The 22,500-nt window shown below is 47.6% G+C and overlaps 1 protein-coding gene across 3 annotated transcripts in view; it reads right to left on the reverse strand.

The window, feature by feature from the left end:
• oclnb (occludin b) overlaps positions 1–20,463 on the reverse strand; it is a 27,759-nt gene extending 7,296 nt beyond the window's left edge. The window contains exons 1-7 of one of the 3 annotated variants that reach the window (XM_055161301.1): positions 20,326–20,463; positions 19,778–19,879; positions 18,020–18,069; positions 10,038–10,749; positions 9,204–9,371; positions 810–925; positions 641–730 (exon numbers count right to left, since the gene is read on the reverse strand). In XM_055161301.1, the coding sequence (XP_055017276.1) occupies positions 641–730; positions 810–925; positions 9,204–9,371; positions 10,038–10,749; positions 18,020–18,051 (1,118 nt within the window). In that variant the 5' untranslated portion in view covers positions 18,052–18,069; positions 19,778–19,879; positions 20,326–20,463. Of the gene's footprint in view, positions 1–640; positions 731–809; positions 926–9,203; positions 9,372–10,037; positions 10,750–18,019; positions 18,070–19,777; positions 19,880–20,002; positions 20,074–20,315 lie in introns of those variants that run through there. The other 2 variants (XM_055161299.1, XM_055161302.1) reach the window with 2 other exon arrangements.
• Between the last annotated feature and the right edge of the window lie 2,037 nt (positions 20,464–22,500).

Raw genomic sequence — 22,500 nt, forward strand, 5'->3', positions numbered from 1 at the left:
GCGGGTGAGGGACGGCGGGTGAGGGTCGACGGGTGAGGGACGGCGGGTGAGGGACGGCGGGTGAGGGTCGACGGCGGGTGAGGGACGGCGGGTGAGGGACGGCGGGTGAGGGACGGCGGGTGAGGATCGGGTGAGGGAGGCGGTGAGGGACGGCGGGTGAGGGTCGGCGGGTGAGGACGGCGGGTGAGGTCGGCGGGTGAGGGTCGGCGGGTGAGGGACGGCGGGTGAGGGACGGCGGCGTGAGGGACGGCGGGTGAGGGACGGCGGGTGAGGGTGGCGGCGGGTGAGGGACGGCGGGTGAGGGACGGCGGGTGAGGACGGCGGGTGAGGGAGGCGGGTGAGGGTCGGACGGGGTGAGGGACGGCGGGTGAGGGTCGGCGGGTGAGGACGGCGGGTGAGGGACGGCGGGTGAGGGTCGGCGGGTGAGGGACGGCGGGTGAGGGCGGCGGGTGAGGGTCGGCGGTGAGGGACGGGTGAGGGACGGCGGGTGGCTCCTGGTGCGACTGTCGACCAGAGCAAACTGTCCTCAAACTGTCCTCAGTCATCTCCATGGAGACGAGCAGGTGACAGAGCGTCCTCCAGAAGGTTCCTCGGTGCAGCTTTAGGACCAGACGACGCTGGGGTGTGGAGATGTTCTGACCTGCTGAAGTCCTCGTCCTCCAGCTCGTCTCCGGACTCGTCCTGCTCTCGGGGTTTGGGGATCAGGATGGAGCTGCTCACGTCCGAGTCTCTGCGGGACAAACGGGTCAAAGTTCAAAGGTCAAAGGTCATGGAGGCTCCCCGTCACCAGGGGGCGGCGCCGTTCTTACCCGGGCAGGTACAGCGGTCTCCCCGGGTCCAGACGGTCCAGAAAGTCCCGGGACCCGCCCACTTTCTCGTTGGGGGCGTTGACCAGGAACTCGGGATCTCCAGACACGTTATTGACCTGAAGCGAGAGGAGAACCTTCACCTGACGGAACCTTCACCTGACGGAACCTTCACCTGACGGAACCTTCACCTGACGGAACCTTCACCTGACGAAACCTCAACAAACAGAACCTTAGAAAAGTTAAGTTCACATGAAAATAAAATAAAAACATGTTCACGTGTAAAAGGAGCAAATTAAAAACTCTAATTTAAAGAAATAAATTAAACTGAGTCAAAAAGGACATAAAAAAGCATTTGTTTTCTCTGTTTTTGCTCTTCAAGTGTCATGTTTGGTTTAATCTTAAAAATCAACATTTGTGAATAAAATATTTACAATATGAATAAAATGTTGACACCAAATTCCATTTTTTGATCATCTATAAACTACGACGGAGTAAAAGGGTCAGATAAAAAAAAAAAAAAACATGCTGGCGCAACGAGAATCAAGTCGTAACATTTTGACATTAAAGTCGTAATAAAATCAAAGTCAAAGTGAAAAATGCGTCAGAAGAACAACCTTGTTTTTCAATATAAAACCAAAAAAAACAATTTTCTTCATTATTTGTGCCTCCGGACTAAACCAGGACTAAACCAGGACTAAACCAGGTCTAAACCAGGACTAAACCAGGTCTAAACCAAGACTGAACAAGGTCCGAGACCAGACCGGGACTGAGACCAAGACTTAGACAAGGACTGAGTCAGGGACCAAGACTGAGACCGGGATCAGACAAGAACTGAAAAGGGTTTAGTCCTGGTTTAGTCCTGGTTTAGTCCTGGTTTAGTCCTGGTTTAGTCCTGGTTTAGTTCTGGTTTAGTCCTGGTTTAGTCCTGGTTTAGTCCTGGTTTAGTCCTGGTTTAGTCTGGTTTAGTCCTGGTTTAGTTCTGGTTTAGTCCTGGTTTAGTCTGGTTTAGTCCTGGTTTAGTCCTGGTTTAGTCCTGGTTTAGTCCTGGTTTAGTCCTGGTTTAGTTCTGGTTTAGTCCCGGTTCAGTCCTTGTTCAGTCGAATGAACGAATGATACACAGATTCTTCTCCTTTACAAAATGCTCCAAATTCTCCACGAGCCGCTGAGATTCTCCTGATATTAACACTTTATTTTGACACAACTTTATTCTCGTAAAAATACGACTTTATTCTCAAAAAATTTCGACTTTTTTCTCATAAAATTACCACTTTTTTCTCATAAAGTTACCACTTTAATGTCGAAATGTTAGGTTAGGGTTAGGTCAACTACAGGTCTAACTACAGGTCAACTACAGGTCTAACTACAGGTCAACTACAGGTCTAACTACAGGTCTAACTACAGGTCTAACTACAGGTCTAACTACAGGTCTAACTACAGGTCTAACTACAGGTCTAACTACAGGTCTACTACAGGTCTAACTACAGGTCTACAGGTCTAACTACAGGTCTAACTACAGGTCTAACTACAGGTCTAACTACAGGTCTACTACTACAGGTCTACACTACAGGTCTACAGGTCTACTAGGTCTAACTACAGGTCTACTACAGGTCTACTACAGGTCTAACTACAGGTCTAACTACAGGTCTAACTAACTAGGTCTAACTACAGGTCTAACTACACAGGTCTAACTACAGGTCTAACTACAGGTCTACTACAGGTCTACAGGTCTAACTACTACAGGTCTACTACAGGTCTACTACAGGTCTACTACAGGTACTACAGGTCTAACTACAGGTCTAACTACTACAGGTCTACTACAGGTCTACTACAGGTCTACTACAGGTACTACAGGTCTAACTACAGGTCTAACTACTAACAGGTCTAACTACAGGTCTAACTACAGGTCTACTACAGGTCTAACTAACTACTACAGGTCTAACTAGGTCTAGGTCTAACTACAGGTCTAGGTCTACTACAGGTCTAACTACAGGTCTAACTACAGGTCTAACAGGTCTAACAGGTACTACAGGTCTAACTACAGGTCTAACTACAGGTCTAACTACAGGTCTACTACAGGTCTACCTACAGGTACTACAGGTCTACTACAGGTCTACTACAGGTCTAACTACAGGTCTACTACAGGTCTAACTACAGGTCTACTACAGGTCTACTACAGGTCTAACTACAGGTCTAACTACAGGTCTAACTACAGGTCTACTACAGGTCTAACTACAGGTCTAACTACAGGTCTACTACAGGTCTACTACAGGTCTACTACAGGTCTACTACAGGTCTACTACAGGTCTACTACAGGTACTACGGTCTACTACAGGTCTAACTACACTACAGGTCTAACTACAGGTCTAACTACACAGGTCTAACTACAGGTCTAACTACAGGTCTACTACAGGTCTACTACAGGTCTACTACAGGTCTAACTACAGGTCTACTACAGGTCTACTACAGGTCTACTACAGGTCTAACTACAGGTCTACTACAGGTCTACTACAGGTCTACTACAGGTCTAACTACAGGTCTACTACAGGTCTACTACAGGTCTACTACAGGTCTACTACTACAGGTCTAACTACTAGGTCTAACAGGTCTACTACAGGTCTACTACAGGTCTAACTACAGGTCTAACTACAGGTCTAACTACAGGTCTAACTACAGGTCTACTACTACTACAGGTCTACTACTACTACAGGTCTAACTACAGGTCTAACAGGTCTACTACAGGTCTAACTACAGGTCTAACTACACAGGTCTACTACAGGTCTACTACAGGTCTAACTACAGGTCTAACAGGTCTAACTACAGGTCTACTACAGGTCTACTACAGGTCTACTACAGGTCTCTACTACAGGTCTAACTACAGGTCTAGGTCTACTACAGGTCTACTACAGGTCTACTACAGGTCTACAGGTCTACTACAGGTCTAACTACAGGTCTAACTACACAGGTCTAACTACAGGTCTACTACAGGTCTACTACAGGTCTAACTACAGGTCTAACTACAGGTCTAACTACAGGTCTAACTACAGGTCTACTACAGGTCTAACTACAGGTCTACTACAGGTCTAACTACTACTAGGTCTACTACAGGTCTAACAGGTCTACTACAGGTCTAACTAGGTCTACTACAGGTCTAACTACAGGTCTACTACAGGTCTACTACAGGTCTAACTACAGGTCTACTACAGGTCTACTACAGGTCTACTACAGGTCTACTACAGGTCTAACTACAGGTCTACTACAGGTCTAACTACAGGTCTAACTACAGGTCTAACTACAGGTCTACTACAGGTCTAACTACAGGTCTAACTACAGGTCTACTACAGGTCTAACTACAGGTCTACTACAGGTCTAACTACAGGTCTAACTACAGGTCTAACTACAGGTCTACTACAGGTCTACTACAGGTCTAACTACAGGTCTACTACTACACAGGTACTACAGGTCTACTACAGGTCTACTACAGGTCTACTACAGGTCTACAGGTCTACTACAGGTCTAACTACTACAGGTCTAACTACAGGTCTACTACTACAGGTCTAACTACAGGTCTAACTACAGGTCTACTACAGGTCTACTACAGGTCTACTACAGGTCTAACTACAGGTCTAACTACAGGTCTAACTACAGGTCTACTACAGGTCTAACTACAGGTCTACTACAGGTCTAACTACAGGTCTACTACAGGTCTAACTACAGGTCTAACTACAGGTCTAACTACAGGTCTAACTACAGGTCTACTACAGGTCTAACTACAGGTCTAACTACAGGTCTAACTACAGGTCTAACTACAGGTCTAACTACAGGTCTACTACAGGTCTACTACAGGTCTACTACAGGTCTACTACAGGTCTACTACAGGTCTACTACAGGTCTACTACAGGTCTACTACAGGTCTAACTACAGGTCTACTACAGGTCTACTACAGGTCTACTACAGGTCTACTACAGGTCTAACTACACAGGTCTACTACAGGTCTAACTACAGGTCTACTACAGGTCTACTACAGGTCTACTACAGGTCTACTACAGGTCTACTACTACTACAGGTCTACTACAGGTCTACTACAGGTCTACTACTACACAGGTCAACTACAGGTCTAACTACAGGTCTAACTACAGGTCTACTACAGGTCTAACTACTACAGGTCTAACTACAGGTCTAACTACAGGTCTACTACAGGTCTACTACAGGTCTACTACTCTACACAGGTCTAACTACACAGGTCTAACTACAGGTCTACTACAGGTCTAACTACAGGTCTAACTACAGGTCTAACTACAGGTCTAACTACAGGTCTACTACAGGTCTACTACAGGTCTACTACAGGTCTACAGGTCTACTACAGGTCTAACTACAGGTCTACTACAGTCTAACTACAGGTCTAACTCTACTAGGTCTACAGGTCTACTACAGGTCTACTACAGGTCTACTACAGGTCTAACTAGGTCTAACTACAGGTCTAACTACAGGTCTACTACAGGTCTACTACAGGTCTAACTAGGTCTACTACAGGTCTACTACAGGTCTACAGGTCTACTACAGGTCTAACTACTCACTTACTACAGGTCTAACTACAGGTCTAACTACAGGTCTAACTACAGGTCTAACTACACAGGTCTACTACAGGTCTAACTACAAGGTCTACTACATAACAGGTCTAACTACTACAGGTCTACACAGGTCTACTACAGGTCTAACTAACGGTCTACTACAGGTCTACTACAGTCTACTACAGGTCTAACTACAGGTCTAACTACAGGTCTACTACAGGTCTAACTACAGGTCTAACTACAGGTACTACTAGGTCTAACTACTACAGGTCTAACTACAGGTCTACTACAGGTCTACTACAGGTCTAACTACAGGTCTACTACAGGTCTAACTACAGGTCTAACTACAGGTCTAACTACAGGTCTAACTACAGTACACAGGTCTACTACAGGTCTACTACAGGTCTACTACAGTACAGGTCTAACTACAGGTCTAACTACAGTCTACAGGTCTACTACAGGTCTACTACAGGTCTACTACAGGTCTAACTACAGGTCTACTAGGTCTACTACAGGTCTAACTACAGGTCTACTACAGTCTACTACAGGTCTAACTACAGGTCTACTACAGGTCTACTACAGTCTAACACTACTACAGGTCTAACTACAGGTCTACTACAGGTAATCATAGTAGTAGCAGCAGTAGCAGTAGTAGTAGTACAGTAGTACTTGTAGCAGTAGTACTTGTAGCAGTAGTACTTGTAGCAGTAGCTGTAGTACTTGTAGCAGTAGCTGTAGTACTTGTAGCAGTAGCTGTAGTACTTGTAGCAGTAGCTGTAGTACTTGTAGTACTTGTAGTAGTAGCAGTAGCTGTAGTACTTGTAGTAGTAGCAGTAGCTGTAGTACTTGTAGTTCTTGTAGTAGTAACAGTAGCTGTAGTACTTGTAGTAACAGTAGCTGTAGTACTTGTACTTGTAACAGTAGCTGTAGTACTTGTACTTGTAACAGTAGCTGTAGTACTTGTACTTGTAACAGTAGCTGTAGTACTTGTATTACAAGTTGCTGTTGTGTGTTCTGGGCCACACCCAGAAACTACAAATGAAACTCTCCTTTTGTTTCTATCAGCGACATCAAGAAGGAATGTGGAACTAAACCAGGACCAAAACTGGACTAAACCAGGTCCAAAACTGGACTAAACCAGGTCCAAAACAAGACTAAACCAGGACCAAAACAAGACTAAACCAGGACCAAAACAAGACTAAACCAGGACTAAACCAGGACCAAAACAAGACTAAACCAGGTCTAAAACAAGACTAAAACAAGACCAAAACAGGACTAAAACAAGACTAAACAGAGTCTGAACCAGGACTAAAACAAGACCAAAACAGGACTAAACTGGGTCTATGTCAGGAGCAGTGTGTTACACTTCCATGTCTTGCCCAAAGGCACCAACACAACATGAGTAAATAAGGGGAATCAGTCCCACAGCCTCCAGGTTCTATTCTCCAACAATAAAACTCCAGTCTGTGCTTTAGTTTAAAAACATTTATTCCAAAATTATAGAAAATATTAACACTTTTTTTTTTTACAAATAACATTAAAAACGACTTTCTGCTGTTTCATATTTTACAAAAGAGTCAAACAAAGTCCAGACCTGATCCAGGACCAGAACCAGAACCAGAACCTGATCCAGGACCAGAACCAGAACCTGATCCAGGACCAGGACCAGAACCAGCCCCTGTATCACATAAACTGACTCTGAGCTTTAACTATGTTCTACTGTTCTAATGTTCTGTTGTTCTGTTGTTCTGTTGTTCTGATGTTCTGTTGTTCTGTTGTTCTGATGTTCTGTTGTTCTGTTGTTCTGTTGTTCTGTTGTTCTGTTGTTTGTTGTTCTAATGTTCTGTTGTTCTGTTGTTCTGTTGTTCTGTTGTTCTGTTGTTCTGATGTTCTGTTGTTCTAATGTTCTAATGTTCTGTTGTTCTGTTGTTCTGATGTTCTGTTGTTCGTTTGTTTATTCTGAGTTTGTTACATCTGCAAAACTCCAAACACTCTGTTCCACCTTGTGATGTCATCAAGTGAACAGCTCCTTTTCCCTTTGGTTCAGTCGACATCAGCGACTCCAGGACTGAAATGTTCCAGATGATTCTAGTGAAGGTGAAGTGTGGAGTTTAAAAACACAGTGGAGCACTTCCTGTATCACCACATGATGACATCACAAAGAGGAACAGAGTGTTTTCAGTTTGAAAGAGGAACAGGTTTAACCCCAGTGTCTTGTTGAAAATGTTGACAATTGACAAAACTAAATGTTTTTGTTTTGTTTGTTGTGTTGCTCCACTGACTCCCATTATAAAAACGATCTTTTATTAAAAGTCTAAAAATGTTTTTGCCTTTTATTTTATGTTTTTATTATTTAAAATATATATGTATATTTTTTCATTAAATTACCACATTTTCCACATTTGTCGTTATAATGGGATTTACTGTAACTCCACAAATGAAAACAAATGTGACTTTTCCTGTCGTTTTAAACAAAGGTTTTTCCCGTTGATTTCTCCCGTAGACTTTCATCGACGGAGTTTAAGGGTCCGAAAAAAAAAAAAAAAAAAAAAACATGCTGGAGCTACGAGAATAAAGTAATATTTTTATGAGAATAAAGTTGTGTCAAAATAAAGTGTTAATATCAGGAGAATCTCAGCGGCTCGTGGAGAATTTGGAGCATTTTGTAAAGGAGAAGAATCTGTGTATCATTCGTTCATTCGACTGAATCAGGACTAAACCAGGTCCAGAACCAAACCAGAAAGACCAGGACTGAGACCGGAACCAGACCAGGACTGAAAACGGTTTAGTCCTGGTTTAGTCCTGGTTTAAGTCACGGAAATGGGAAATGGCGTTTCTGTGACTTTAAAATGTGATGCAGAACTGAACCAGGACTGAACCAGGACTAAACCAGGACTGAACCTTTTTCAGTCCTGGTTCAGTTCGGAAGCACAAATAATGAAGAAAATTGTTGTTTTTTCATTTTCTTATTTTTGGTTTTATATTGAAAAACAAGTTTCTTCTTCTGACGCATTTTTCACTTTGACTTTGATTTTATTACGACTTTATTTTAACTTCGACTTTATTCTCATAAAATTACAACTTTAATGTCAAAATGTTACTTTATTCTCTTCGCACCAGCGTGTTTTGTTTTTTTTATCTGACCCTTATACTCCGTCGTAATCTCACTTATAAAAAAAAAAAATTAAAAAAAAAGTTGTTTTTTTTATAGGTGACGGTTTATAGGTCACGGGGGGAGGGGCTAAAACTAGGCACATTTTTGGAAAAGGTTTCTTTTTCTGAAATTCAGTCCACCATTCAAACTATTTCATCTGATTTACTGCAAAAAAAAAAAAAAAGTGTCAAAATGATTTTCACCTTGATTTTGAAAGTGGAGTTAAATGTGTTTATAACGGAAGTCAACGGAAACACAAAAGTCTGAAACACACTCAGGGTTTACAAAAGTTCACGTCGTCAAAATTGTTCCGATCGAGACAAAACTCACAAACTCACATTTTCATGAAAACTGAAGATCCACAGACCAAAGTTCTCACCATAAAAGTTCCTTCAGATTCACAGATTTTCCCTGAACAAGACTCAAAACTAAAAACGGAAAAACTAAGAGAAACTGGAAATTAGAGATCATGTTTTCTTAATAAAGATTGAATTGAATTAAACATGATGAGCACAGACGGAGAACAGGAACTAGACCTGGTTTAGTTCTGGTCTAGTCCTGGTTCAGACCTGGTTTGGTCCTGGTTCGGTCCTAATTTGGTCCTGGTCTTAGTCCTGGTCTTAGTCCTGGTCCAGAGTGGGTTCAGCTCAGCGGCGCCCCCTCTGGACTCACCCACTCCCCGACGCTGTTGTGGTGCGTGGCGCTGCCCAGGACTTTAGGCTCCTCCCACAGGACGCGGTGTTCGCCCCAGCGCCGGATCTGACCACGAGCCTTCGCCGCGAAGACCACGAGAACGACCAGACCCACGACCACGAGGAACCCGAGGACGATGGCGATGGCCTGAGAGGAGAAGAAGAAGAAGATCAGAGAGAGGACCACGCAGGACAGGTCCAGGTCTAGTCCTGGTCTAGGTCCTGGTCTAGTCCAGTTTCAGTCCAGTTTCAGTACTGGTCTAGGTCCTAGTCCTAGGCCTAGGACTAGGCCTAGTCCTGGTCTAGTCCTGGTCCTGGTCTTGTACCTCCTGCGGCTCCACCACGCAGTAGTGGTAGAGGTACTGGTCTAGGTCCTGGTCTAGTCCTGGTCTAGTCCTGGTCTAGTCCTGGTCTAGTCCTGGTCTAGTCCTGGTCTAGTCCTGGTCTGGTCCAGGTCTTGGTCCAGGTCCTGGTTTAGTCCTGGTCCAGGTCTTGGTCCAGGTCCAGTACCTCCTGCGGCTCCACCACGCAGTAGTGGTAGAGGTACTGGTCTAGGTACTGGTCTAGGTCCTGGTCTAGTCCTGGTCTAGTCCTGGTCTAGTCCTGGTCTAGTCCTGGTCTGGTCCAGGTCTTGGTCCAGGTCCTGGTCTAGTCCTGGTCCAGGTCCAGGTCCAGTACCTCCTGCGGCTCCACCACGCAGTAGTGGTAGAGGTACTGGTCTAGGTCCTGGTCCTGGTCTAGTCCTGGTCTAGTCCTGGTCTAAGTCCTGGTCTAAGTCCTGGTCCAGGTCCTGGTCCAGGTCCAGGTCCAGTACCTCCTGCGGCTCCACCACGCAGTAGTGGTAGAGGTACTGGTTGACGAAGATGCCCTGGGCCTGGTTCTGGTTCTGGTACTGGGCACAGAGCTGCAGGACCTGGTTGTACATCATGGACCCGGAGCTTTGTGCCGTGGGGTTGACGGCGACGAGGTAAACGATGGTGGCGATGAGCATGAGGAAGGCGAGGACGGCGCCCACCACGATGGCGGCGAGGTAGAAGGTGTGTCCCCGCGCCGAGCTCTGCCGCGACACCACCATCACGAAGACGACCAGCACGGCGATGAAGGTGACGCCCGCCACGCCGATGATGAAGCCTTTACCGCTCTTGGGGTCCATGTACGTGCTCCCGCCGTAGCCGCCGTAGCCGCCGTAGCCGCCGCCGCCGTAGCCGCCGCCGCCGTACGAGCCGCCGCCGCCGTAGGAGCCGCCGTAGGAGCCGCCGTAGGAGCCGCCGCCGTAGCCGCCGCCGTAGCCGCCGTAGCCGGGCACCATGCCGCCCATCCCGCCCATCAGGCTCATGTCGTAGTCCCAGGCGAGCGTGGACGCGACGCAGGCGAACACGGCCACGCAGAAGATGATGATGATGATGGACACGATCTTCATGACGCCGGGAGGAGACGTCCAGCGGTAAAAGTGCAGCAGGTGATCGTCCGGCGAGTACGGAAACACCGGGTTAGAGACTTCACTGGGTCTGAACCGACCGCCGTGTCTGGAGGACAGAGAGAACTCAACCAGGACTCAACCAGGACTCAACCAGGACTCAAACAAGACTCAAACAAGACTCAAACAAGACTCAACCAGGACTCAACCAGGACTCAAACAGGACTCAAACAAGACCAGGACTCAACCAGGACTCAAACAGGACCAGGACTCAAACAGGACTCAACCAGGACTCAACCAGGACTCAAACAGGACTCAAACAGGACTCAAACAGGACTCAAACAGGACTCAACCAGGACTCAAACAAGACCAAGACTCAACCAGGACTCAACCAGGACTCAAACAGGACCAGGACTCAAACAGGACTCAACCAGGACTCAAACAAGACCAAGACTCAACCAGGACTCAACCAGGACTCAAACAGGACCAGGACTCAAACAGGACTCAACCAGGACTCAACCAGGACTCAAACAGGACTCAACCAGGACTCAACCAGGACTCAACCAGGACTCAACCAGGACTCAAACAAGACCAAGACTCAAACAGGACTCAACCAGGACTCAACAGGACTCAAACAGGACTCAAACAAGGACCAGGGACTCAAACCAGGACTCAAACAGGACTCAAACCAGGACTCAAACAGGACTCAAACAGGACTCAAACAGGACTCAAACAGGACTCAACCAGGACTCAAACAAGACCAGGACTCAACCAGGACTCAAACAAGACCAGGACTCAAACAGGACTCAAACAGGACTCAAACAGGACTCAAACAGGACTCAAACAGGACTCAAACAAGGACCAAGACTCAACCAGGACTCAACCAGGACTCAAACAGGACTCAAACAGGACTCAAACAGGACTCAACCAGGACTCAAACAGGACTCAAACAGGACTCAACCAGGACTCAACCAGGACTCAACCAGGACTCAACCAGGACTCAACCAGGACTCAAACAGGACTCAAGGACTCAAACCAGGACTCAAACAGGACTCAACAGGACTCAAACAGGACTCAACACAGGACTCAAACAGGACTCAAACAGGACTCAAACAGGACTCAACCAGGACTCAAACAAGACCAAGACTCAACCAGGACTCAACCAGGACTCAACCAGGACTCAAACAAGACCAGGACTCAACCAGGACTCAACCAGGACTCAACCAGGACTCAACCAGGACTCAAACAGGACTCAAACAGGACTCAAACAGGACCAAGACTCAACCAGGACTCAACCAGGACTCAACCAGGACTCAACCAGGACTCAACCAGGACTCAAACCAGGACTCAAACAGGACTCAACCAGGACTCAACCAGGACTCAACCAGGACTCAAACAGGACTCAACCAGGACTCAACCAGGACTCAACCAGGACTCAACCAGGACTCAACCAGGACTCAACCAGGACTCAAACAGGACTCAAACAACCAGGACTCAGGACTCAACCAGGACTCAACCAGGACTCAACCAGGACTCAAACAGGACTCAAACAGGACTCAAACAAGACCAAGACTCAACCAGGACTCAACCAGGACTCAAACAGGACTCAAACAGGACTCAAACAGGACTCAAACAGGACTCAACCAGGACTCAACCAGGTCTCAAACAAGACCAAGACTCAACCAGGACTCAACCAGGACTCAAACAAGACCAGGACTCAACCAGGACTCAACCAGGACTCAACCAGGACTCAACCAGGACTCAAACAGGACTCAAACAGGACTCAAACAGGACTCAAACAGACTCAACCAGGACTCAACCAGGACTCAACCAGGACTCAAACAGGACTCAAACAGGACTCAAACAGGACTCAACCAGGACTCAACCAGGACTCAACCAGGACTCAAACAGGACTCAACCAGGACTCAAACAAGACCAGGACTCAAACAAGACCAAGACTCAACCAGGACTCAACCAGGACTCAACTCAACCAGGACTCAAACAGGACTCAAACAGGACTCAAACAAGACCAGGACTCAAACAAGACCAAGACTCAACAGGACTCAACCAGGACTCAACCAGGACTCAACCAAGACTCAACCAGGACTCAACAAGACAAGACTCAACCAAGACTCAACCAGGACTCAAACAAGACTCAAGACTCAACCAGGACTCAACCAGGACTCAACCAGGACTCAAACTCAGGACTCAAACTCAGGACTTCAACCAGGACTCAAACAAGACCAGACCAACCAGACTCAACCAGGACTCAACCAGGACTCAAACAGGACTCAGGACTCAAACCAGGACTCAACCAGGACTCAACCAGGACTCAGGACTCAACTCAAGGACTCAGGACTCAACCAGGACTCAACCAGGACTCAACCAGGACTCAAACAAGACCAAGACTCAACCAGGACTCAACCAGGACTCAAACAGGACTCAAACAGGACTCAAACAAGACCAGGACTCAACCAGGACTCAACCAGGACTCAACCAGGACTCAACCAGGACTCAAACTCAACAAGGACCAAGGACTCAACCAGGACTCAACCAGGACTCAACCAGGACTCAACCAGGACTCAACCAGGACTCAACCAGGACTCATCAACAGGACTCAACCAGGACTCAAACTCAACCAGACTCAACCAGACTCAAACAGGACTCAACCAGGACTCAAACAGGACCAAGACTCAACCAGGACTCAACCAGGACTCAACCAGGACTCAACCAGGACTCAACCAGGACTCAACCAGGACTCAACCAGGACTCAAACAGGACTCAAACAGGACTCAAACAGGACTCAAACAGGACTCAAACAAGACTCAAACAAGACCAGGACTCAACCAGGACTCAACCAGGACTCAACCAGGACTCAACCAGGACTCAACCAGGACTCAAACAGGACTCAAACAGGACTCAACCAGGACTCAAACAGGACTCAAACAAGACCAGGACTCAACCAGGACTCAACCAAGACTCAAAAGACAGGACTCAACCAGGACTCAACAGGACTCAAACAGGACTCAAACAAGACTCAAGGACTCAACCAGGACTCAACCAGGACTCAACCAGGACTCAACAGGACTCAACTCAACCAGGACTCAACACAGGACTCAAACAGACTCAACCAGGACTCAACCAGGACTCAGGACTCAACCAGGACTCAACCAGGTCTCAAACAAGGACCAAGACTCAACCAGGACTCAACCAGGACTCAAACAGGACTCAGGACTCAAGGACAAAGACCAGGACTCAACCAGGACTCAACCAGGACTCAACCAGACTCAAACCAGGACTCAAACAGGACTCAAACAAGACTCAAGACTCAACCAGGACTCAACCAGGACTCAAACAGACTCAACAGGACTCAACTCAACCAGGACTCAAACCAGGACTCAAACAGGACTCAACAGGACTCAAGGACTCAAAACAGGACTCAAGGACCAACCAGACTCAACCAGGACTCAAACAGGACTCAAACAGGACTCAAACAAGACTCAAACTCAACCAGGACTCAACCAGGACTCAACCAGGACTCAACCAGGACTCAACAGACTCAAACAAGACCAGGACTCAAACAAGACTCAAGACTCAACCAGACTCAACCAGGACTCAACCAGGACTCAACCAGGACTCAACCAAACCAGGACTCAACCAGACTCAACCAAGACTCAAGACTCAACCAGGACTCAACCAGGACTCAACCAGGACTCAACCACTCAGGACTCAACAGGACTCAACCACAGACTCAAAGACTCAAACAGGACTCAACCAAGACCAGGACTCAACCAGACTCAACCAAGACTCAACCAGGACTCAACCAGGACTCAACAGGACTCAACCAGGACTCAAACAACTCAAGACTCAACCAGGACTCAACCAGACTCAACCAGGACTCAAACAGGACTCAAACAGGACTCAACCAGGACTCAACCAGGACTCAACCAGGACTCAACCAGGACTCAACCACAGGACTCAACCAGGACTCAAACAAGGACTCACAAGACTCAAGACTCAAACCAGGACTCAACCAGGACTCAACCAGGACTCAACCAGGACTCAACCAGGACTCAACCAGGACTCAACCAGGACTCAACCAGGACTCAACCAGGACTCAACCACAGGACTCAAACAGGACTCAAACAGGACTCAAACAGACTCAAACAGGACTCAAACAGGACTCAAACAAGACTCAAGACTCAACCAGGACTCAACCAGGACTCAACCAGGACTCAAACAGGACTCAAACAGGACTCAAACAGGACTCAAACAGGACTCAAACAGGACTCAACCAGGACTCAAACAGGACTCAAACAGGACTCAAACAGGACTCAAACAAGACCAAGACTCAAACAAGACCAAGACTCAACCAGGACTCAACCAGGACTCAACCAGGACTCAAACAGGACTCAAACAGGACTCAAACAAGACCAGGACTCAAACAAGACCAAGACTCAACCAGGACTCAACCAGGACTCAACCTCAAACAGGACTCAACCAACCAGGACTCAACCAGGACTCAACCAGGACTCAACCAGGACTCAAAACAGGACTCAAGACTCAAAACAGGACTCAACCAGGACTCAACCAGGACTCAAACCTCAACCAGGACTCAACCACTCAAGGACTCAAGACTCAACCAGGACTCAAACAAGACCAGGACTCAACCAGGACTCAACCAGGACTCAACCAGGACTCAAACAGGACTCAAACAGGACTCAAACAGGACTCAACCAGGACTCAACCAGGACTCAACCAGGACTCAACCAGGACTCAACCAGGACTCAACCAGGACTCAACCAGGACTCAAACAGGACTCAAACAGGACTCAAACAGGACTCAAACAGGACTCAAAACCAGGACTCAACAGGACTCAAACAGGACTCAACCAGAAACAGGACTCAAACAGGACTCAAACAGGACTCAACCAGGACTCAAACAAGACCAGGACTCAACCAGGACTCAACCAGGACTCAGACTCAACCAGGACTCAAACAAGACCAAGACTCAACCAGGACTCAACCAGGACTCAAACAGGACAGGACTCAAACTCAACCAGACTCAACCAGGACTCAAACCAGGACTCAAACCAGGACTCAACCAGGACTCAACCAGGACTCAAACAGGACTCAAACAAGGACTCAGGACTCAACAGGACTCAACCAGGACTCAACCAGGACTCAACCAGGACTCAACCAAGACTCAACCAAGACTCAAACAAGACCAAGACTCAACCAGGACTCAACCAGGACTCAACCAGGACTCAAACAACCAGGACTCAACCAGGACTCAACCAGGACTCAACCAGAAACAGGACTCAAACAGGACTCAAACAAGACCAAGACTCAACCAGGACTCAACCAGGACTCAACCAGGACTCAACCAGGACTCAACCAGGACTCAGGACTCAAACAGGACTCAAACGGACTCAACCAGGACTCAACCAGGACTCAGGACTCAAACAAGGACCAAGACTCAAACCAGGACTCAACCAGGACTCAAACAAGACCAGGACTCAACCAGGACTCAACCAGGACTCAAACCAGGACTCAACCAGGACTCAACCAGGACTCAACCACTCAAGACCAAGGACTCAACCAGGACTCAAACAGGACTCAAACAAGACTCAAGGACTCAACCAGGACTCAACCAGGACTCAACCAGGACTCAACCAGGACTCAAACAGGACTCAACAGGACTCAAACAGGACTCAAACAGGACTCAAACAGGACTCAAACAAGACCAGGACTCAACCAGGACTCAACCAGGACTCAACCAGGACTCAACCAGGACTCAACCAGGACTCAACCAGGACTCAACCAAGACTCAACCAAGACTCAAACAAGACCAAGACTCAACCAGGACTCAACCAGGACTCAACCAGGACTCAACCAGGACTCAACCAAGACTCAAACAAGACCAAGACTCAACCAGGACTCAACCAGGACTCAACCAGGACTCAACCAGGACTCAACCAGGACTCAACCAGGACTCAACCAGAACCAGGACTCAAACAGGACTCAACCAGGACTCAACCAGGACTCAACCAGACTCAGGACTCAACCAGGACTCAACCAGGACTCAAGGACTCAACCAGGACTCAAGACTCAACAGGACTCAACCAGGACTCAACCAGGACTCAAGACTCAACCAAGACTCAACCAGGACTCAACCAGGACTCAACCAGGACTCAACCAGGACTCAACCAAGGACTCAAACAGGACTCAAACAAGGACTCAAACCAGGACTCAACCAGGACTCAACCAGGACTCAACCAGGACTCAACCAGGACTCAAACAGGACTCAACCAAGACTCAAACAAGACCAAGACTCAACCAGGACTCAAACAAGACCAGGACTCAACCAGGACCAGGACTCAAACAAGACCAAGACTCAACCAGGACTCAACCAGGACTCAACCAGGACTCAACCAGGACTCAACCAGGACTCAAACAGGACTCAACCAGGACTCAAACAGGACTCAACCAGGACTCAACCAGGACTCAACCAAGACTCAAACAAGACCAAGACTCAACCAGGACTCAACCAGGACTCAACCAGAACCAGGACTCAACCAGGACTCAACCAGGACTCAACCAGGACTCAACCAGGACTCAACCAGAACCAGGACTCAACCAGGACTCAACCAGAACCAGGACTCAAACAGGATTCAACCAGGACTCAACCAGGACTCAAACAGGACTCAAACAGGACTCAAACAGGACTCAACCAGGACTCAAACAAGACCAAGACTCAACCAGGACCAAGACTCAACCAGGACTCAACCAGAACCAGGACTCAACCAGGACTCAACCAGAACTCAACCAGAACCAGGACTCAACCAGAACTCAACCAGGACTCAACCAGGACTCAAACAGGACTCAACCAGGACTCAACCAGGACTCAACAAGACCAAGACTCAACCAGGACCAAGACTCAACCAGGACTCAACCAGAACCAGGACTCAACCAGGACTCAAACAAGACCAAGACTCAACCAGGACTCAACCAGGACTCAACCAGGACTCAACCAGGACTCAACCAGGACTCAACCAGGACTCAACCAGGACTCAAACAAGACCAAGACCAGGACTTAAACAAGACCAAGACCAGGACTCAAACAAGACTCAAACAAGACCAAGACCAGGACTCAACCAGGATCTAAACAATGACTAAACTGGGTTAAAATGGGTCTAAACCAAGATCTAAACGAGATCTAAACCAGGTCTAAAACCAGGACTAAATCAAGACTAAACCAGTACTAAAACCAGAACTAAACCAGGACAAGAGCAGGTCTAAACCAGGTCTAAACCAGGTCTAAACCAGGTCTAAACCAGGTCTAAACCAGGTCTAAACCAGGACTTGAGGAGTACTCACAGTTTGCTGCTGGAGTGTTTGTTGCTCGGCATTTTGAAATCTCACTTGTCCTGAAAACAAAACAAAAAAACAAAAAAAACTTCAGCTTCAGAAGATCAGAGAAAAGAAACGACAAGAACATGAAGAAACATCTGAGCAGAAGAGAAGGAGAACAGAGAAGAACCAGGACTAAACCAGGTCTAAACCAGGTCTAAACCAGGACTGAACCAGGTCTAAACCAGGTCTAAACCAGGACTGAACCAGGACTAAACCAGGACTGAACCAGGACTGAACCAGGACTGAACCAGGACTAAACCAAGACTAAACCAGAGACTAAACCAGGACTAAACCAGGACTGAACCAGGACTGAACCAGGACTGAACCAGGACTGAACCAGGACTAAACCAGGAATAAAACAGGACTAAACCAGGACTAAACCAGGACTAAACCAGGTCTAAACCAGGACTAAACCAGGACTAAACCAGGACTAAACCAGGACTAAACCAGGACTAAACCAGGACTAAACCAGGACTAAACCAGGACTGGACCAGGACTGAACCAGGACTGAACCAGGACTAAACCAGGACTAAACCAGGACTGAACCAGGACTGAACCAGGACTAAACCAGGACTGAACCAGGACTGAAACCAGGACTAAACCAGGACTAAACCAGGACTAAACCAGGACTAAAACAGGACTAAACCAGGTCTAAACCAGGACTAAACCAGGTCTAAACCAGGACTAAACCAGGACTAAACCAGGTCTAAACCAGGACTAAACCAGGACTAAACCAGGACTAAACCAGGTCTAAACCAGGACTAAACCAGGACTAAACCAGGACTAACCAGGACTGACCAGGACTGAACCAGGACTGAACCAGGACTGAACCAGGACTGAACCAGGACTAAACCAGGACTGAACCAGGACTGAACCAGGACTAAACCAGGACTAAACCAGGACTAAACCAGGAATAAAACAGGACTAAACCAGGTCTAAACCAGGACTAAACCAGGACTAAACCAGAACTAAACCAGGACTAAACCAGGACTAAACCAGGACTAAACCAGGACTAAACCAGGACTAAAACAGGACTAAACCAGGACTAAACCAGAACTAAACCAGGACTAAACCAGGACTAAACCAGGACTAAACCAGGACTAAACCAGGACTAAACCAGGTCTAAACCAGGACTAAACAAGGACTAAACCAGGACTAAACCAGAACTAAACCAGGACTAAACCAGGACACTTTCACCCTGTCACACTTTCACCTTTTCACACTTTTTTCACACTTGTTCTCCTCTTTGTTTCCTGAAGCGCAGGAAAAGTCCAGAGTTAAACTGAAGTCGAGTTTCAGATCAAATGTTTTTCTCTCGTCTTTTGTTTTGGTGCCAACATTTCCTCCTCCTCCTCTTTTTCTCTTTTCTCTTCCTTCTCTCCGTGACTCCTGCGTTTTCACTTTAGTTTTAGTTTTAAATTTAAACAAAAACAAAAAAACAAAAAAACAAAAACAAAACTACATCTAACCAAGTTCAGGCTCACCCAATAAATAAATAAAAAGTTTGATCACGACTTGAGTCAGTGTCACTTCGAGTAAAATGATCTGCCAGTGGAACAAGACTTTAGTGGGTTAAAATTTAAAATATGGAAAAACAAAAAATAAAAATTTAATCTTGTTTGAATGAAGAAAACCAGATTCCATCGGTCGATAATTTCACTTTTCAAGTTGAATCTGGTCAAATAAAGTTAAATGTTTTTCATTGAAGTCATTTCAACTCACCTGGATGTTGTTTTTTTCCAGTCGAGTCCCGAGTCCCAACAGGTTTATAAAAATCCACCGATTTGTCCCAGTTTTCTACAGAAACGTCCCAAGTGTCCGAACCTGCGACAGTCAAGAGACAAAAACTCACATTTGTTTGGGTCAAATACAGAAAATCTGCTGAAAAACGACAAAACACAAAGAAAATGTGACGATGCTGACGATGTTTTATTAAAACAAACAAACCTCCACGAACCGAGTGTCACAGTTTTAGGTTTTGTAATTCTGCTCTGGTCTCGCGCTCCAGAAAAAAACTAGAGATCTCCGCGAATTCTGACCAAGAGACAAAGGCCAAGGCATCCGGTTTAACGAAACTCCCGCACCCACAACACACGATGACACACGATGATGACACGCCATCATGTCATGTGACATACGACGAACACACACCGACCCCTGCCCACGGCCCCGCGCGACAAAACACGAAATTTAACCCAAAACTCTCCGGAAACATCACAGAAAAGCATCTCCGCGCTCACCTGCGCTCACCTGCGCTCACCTGTGCTCACCTGCGCTTCGCTCTTTTCCTCCGTCGTTCTTCTGTTTTCACGCAGCGCGCGGACCCGTCGTGTCTCTGAGGATGAACTGAGCCGTGCGCGCGCTCAGGTGACACAAAGGGACACGTGCACGCGGATGACAGGTGTGTGTGGCCCCGCCCCCTCAGCCTCCCCAGACCGGATTTACCTGTTTACGCGCGCACGCGCTTTCACGGAAATTGCCGAGGTTCTCCGAAAGAGCCAGTTTCGGCCCCGGTCCTGTTCCACGGTCTGGTCCTGGTCTCTGGTCCTGGTCTTGGTCTCTGGTCTTTGGTCTCTGGTCTCTGGGGTCTGGGGTCTGGGGTCTGGTCTTGGTCTTGGTCTGGTCTCTGGTCCTGGTCTCTGGTTTTTGGTCTTGGTCTGGTCTGGGTCTGGTCTTGGTCTCTGGTCCTGGTCTTGGTCTCTGGTCTCTGGGGTCTGGGGTGTGGTCTTGGTCTTGGTCTGGTCTCTGGTTTTTGGTCTTGGTCTGGTCTTGGTCTCTGGTCCTGGTCTTTGGTCTCTGGTCCTGGTCTTGGTCTTGGTCTCTGGTGTCTGGTCTGGGTCTCGGGTCTCGGTCTTGGTCTGGTCTGGTCTCTGGTCTCGGTCTCCGCTCTGTCTCTGGTCTGGTCTCTGGTTTTTGGTCTTGGTCTGGTCTGGGTCTGGTCTTGGTCTCTGGTCCTGGTCTTGGTCTCTGGTCTCTGGGGTCTGGGTGTGGTCTTGGTCTTGGTCTGGTCTCTGGTTTTTGGTCTTGGTCTGGTCTTGGTCTCTGGTCCTGGTCTTTGGTCTCTGGTCCTGGTCTTGGTCTTGGTCTCTGGTGTCTGGTCTGGGTCTCGGGTCTCGGTCTCGGTCTTGGTCTGGTCTCTGGTCTCTGGTCTGGTCTCGGTCTCAGTCCCGCTCTAGTCCTGGTCTGGTCCCGGTCTGGTCCCGGTCTCAGTCCCGCTCTAGTCCTCTGGTCCCGGTCTGGTCCTCTGGTCCTGGTCCTCCCCGGTCTGGTCCCGGTCTGGTCCCGGTCTCTGGTCCCGGTCTGGTCCCGGTCTGGTCTAGGTCCCGGTCCCGTCCTGGTCCTGGTCCTGGTCTGGTCCCGGTCTGGTCCCGGTCTGGTCCCGGTCTGGTCCCGGTCTGGTCCCGGTCTGGTCCCGGTCTGGTCCCTGGTCTGGTCCGTCTCCCTCTGGTCTCAGTCCCGGTCTCGGTCCCGGTCCCTCTAGTCCCGGTCTGGTCCCGGGTCTGGTCCGGTCTGGTCCCGGTCTGGTCTGGTCTGGTCCCGGTCTGGTCCCGGTCTGGTCTCAGTCCCGCTCTAGTCCCGGTCTAGTCCTGGTCTGGTCCCGGTCTGGTCCCGGACCTGGATCAGTCCTGGTTCAGTCACTGGAGACACGTAAACGGGAAACGGTCGTTATGTTTTTTCCTTTCTTCATTTAAACACAAAATCAAAAACTGAAAAAAAAAATCATTTTCTGTTTTTTCATTTTGGTTTTGGAGACAAATAACGAAGAAAATATTTGTTTCTTTATTTTCTTATTTTTGGTTTTATTTTGAAAAACTAATGAACGAACGACACACAGATTATCGGGCCTCGTCTTCATGTGGCCCAGTGTCAGGAGTAACAGATTACAAGTACCGGAGTAATCAGAGTACAAATGATGAGTAACTGTATTCAGTTACAGTTACTGTTTCAGTGAGTGGTAATTGGATTACAGTTACTTTGTTAAATAACCAGGAACTAAACAGGACTAAACCAGGACTAAACCAGGACTAAACCAGGAAACCAGGTCTAAAACCAGGACTAAACCAGGTCTAAACCAGGACTAAACCAGGACTAAACCAGGTCTAAACCAGGACTAAACCAGGACCAGCTAAACAAAAACCAGGACTAAACCAGGACTAAACCAGGACTAAACCAGGACTAAACAACCAGGACTAAACCAGGACTAAACAGGACTAAAACCAGGACTAAACCAGGACTAAAACCAGGACTAAACCAGGACTAAAACCAGGACTAAACCAGGAACTAAAACCAGGACTAAACCAGACTAAACAGGACTAAACCAGGACTAAACCAGGACTAAACCAGGACTAAACCAGGACTAAACCAGGACTAAACCAGGACTAAACCAGGACTAAACCAGGACTAAACCAGGACTAAACCAGGTCTAAACCAGGACTAAACGTGTC

Source organism: Boleophthalmus pectinirostris, unplaced genomic scaffold, assembly GCF_026225935.1.
Source record: "Boleophthalmus pectinirostris isolate CB_2022bp ecotype Guang Dong unplaced genomic scaffold, ASM2622593v1 HiC_scaffold_4, whole genome shotgun sequence".
NCBI lineage: Eukaryota > Metazoa > Chordata > Actinopteri > Gobiiformes > Gobiidae > Boleophthalmus > Boleophthalmus pectinirostris.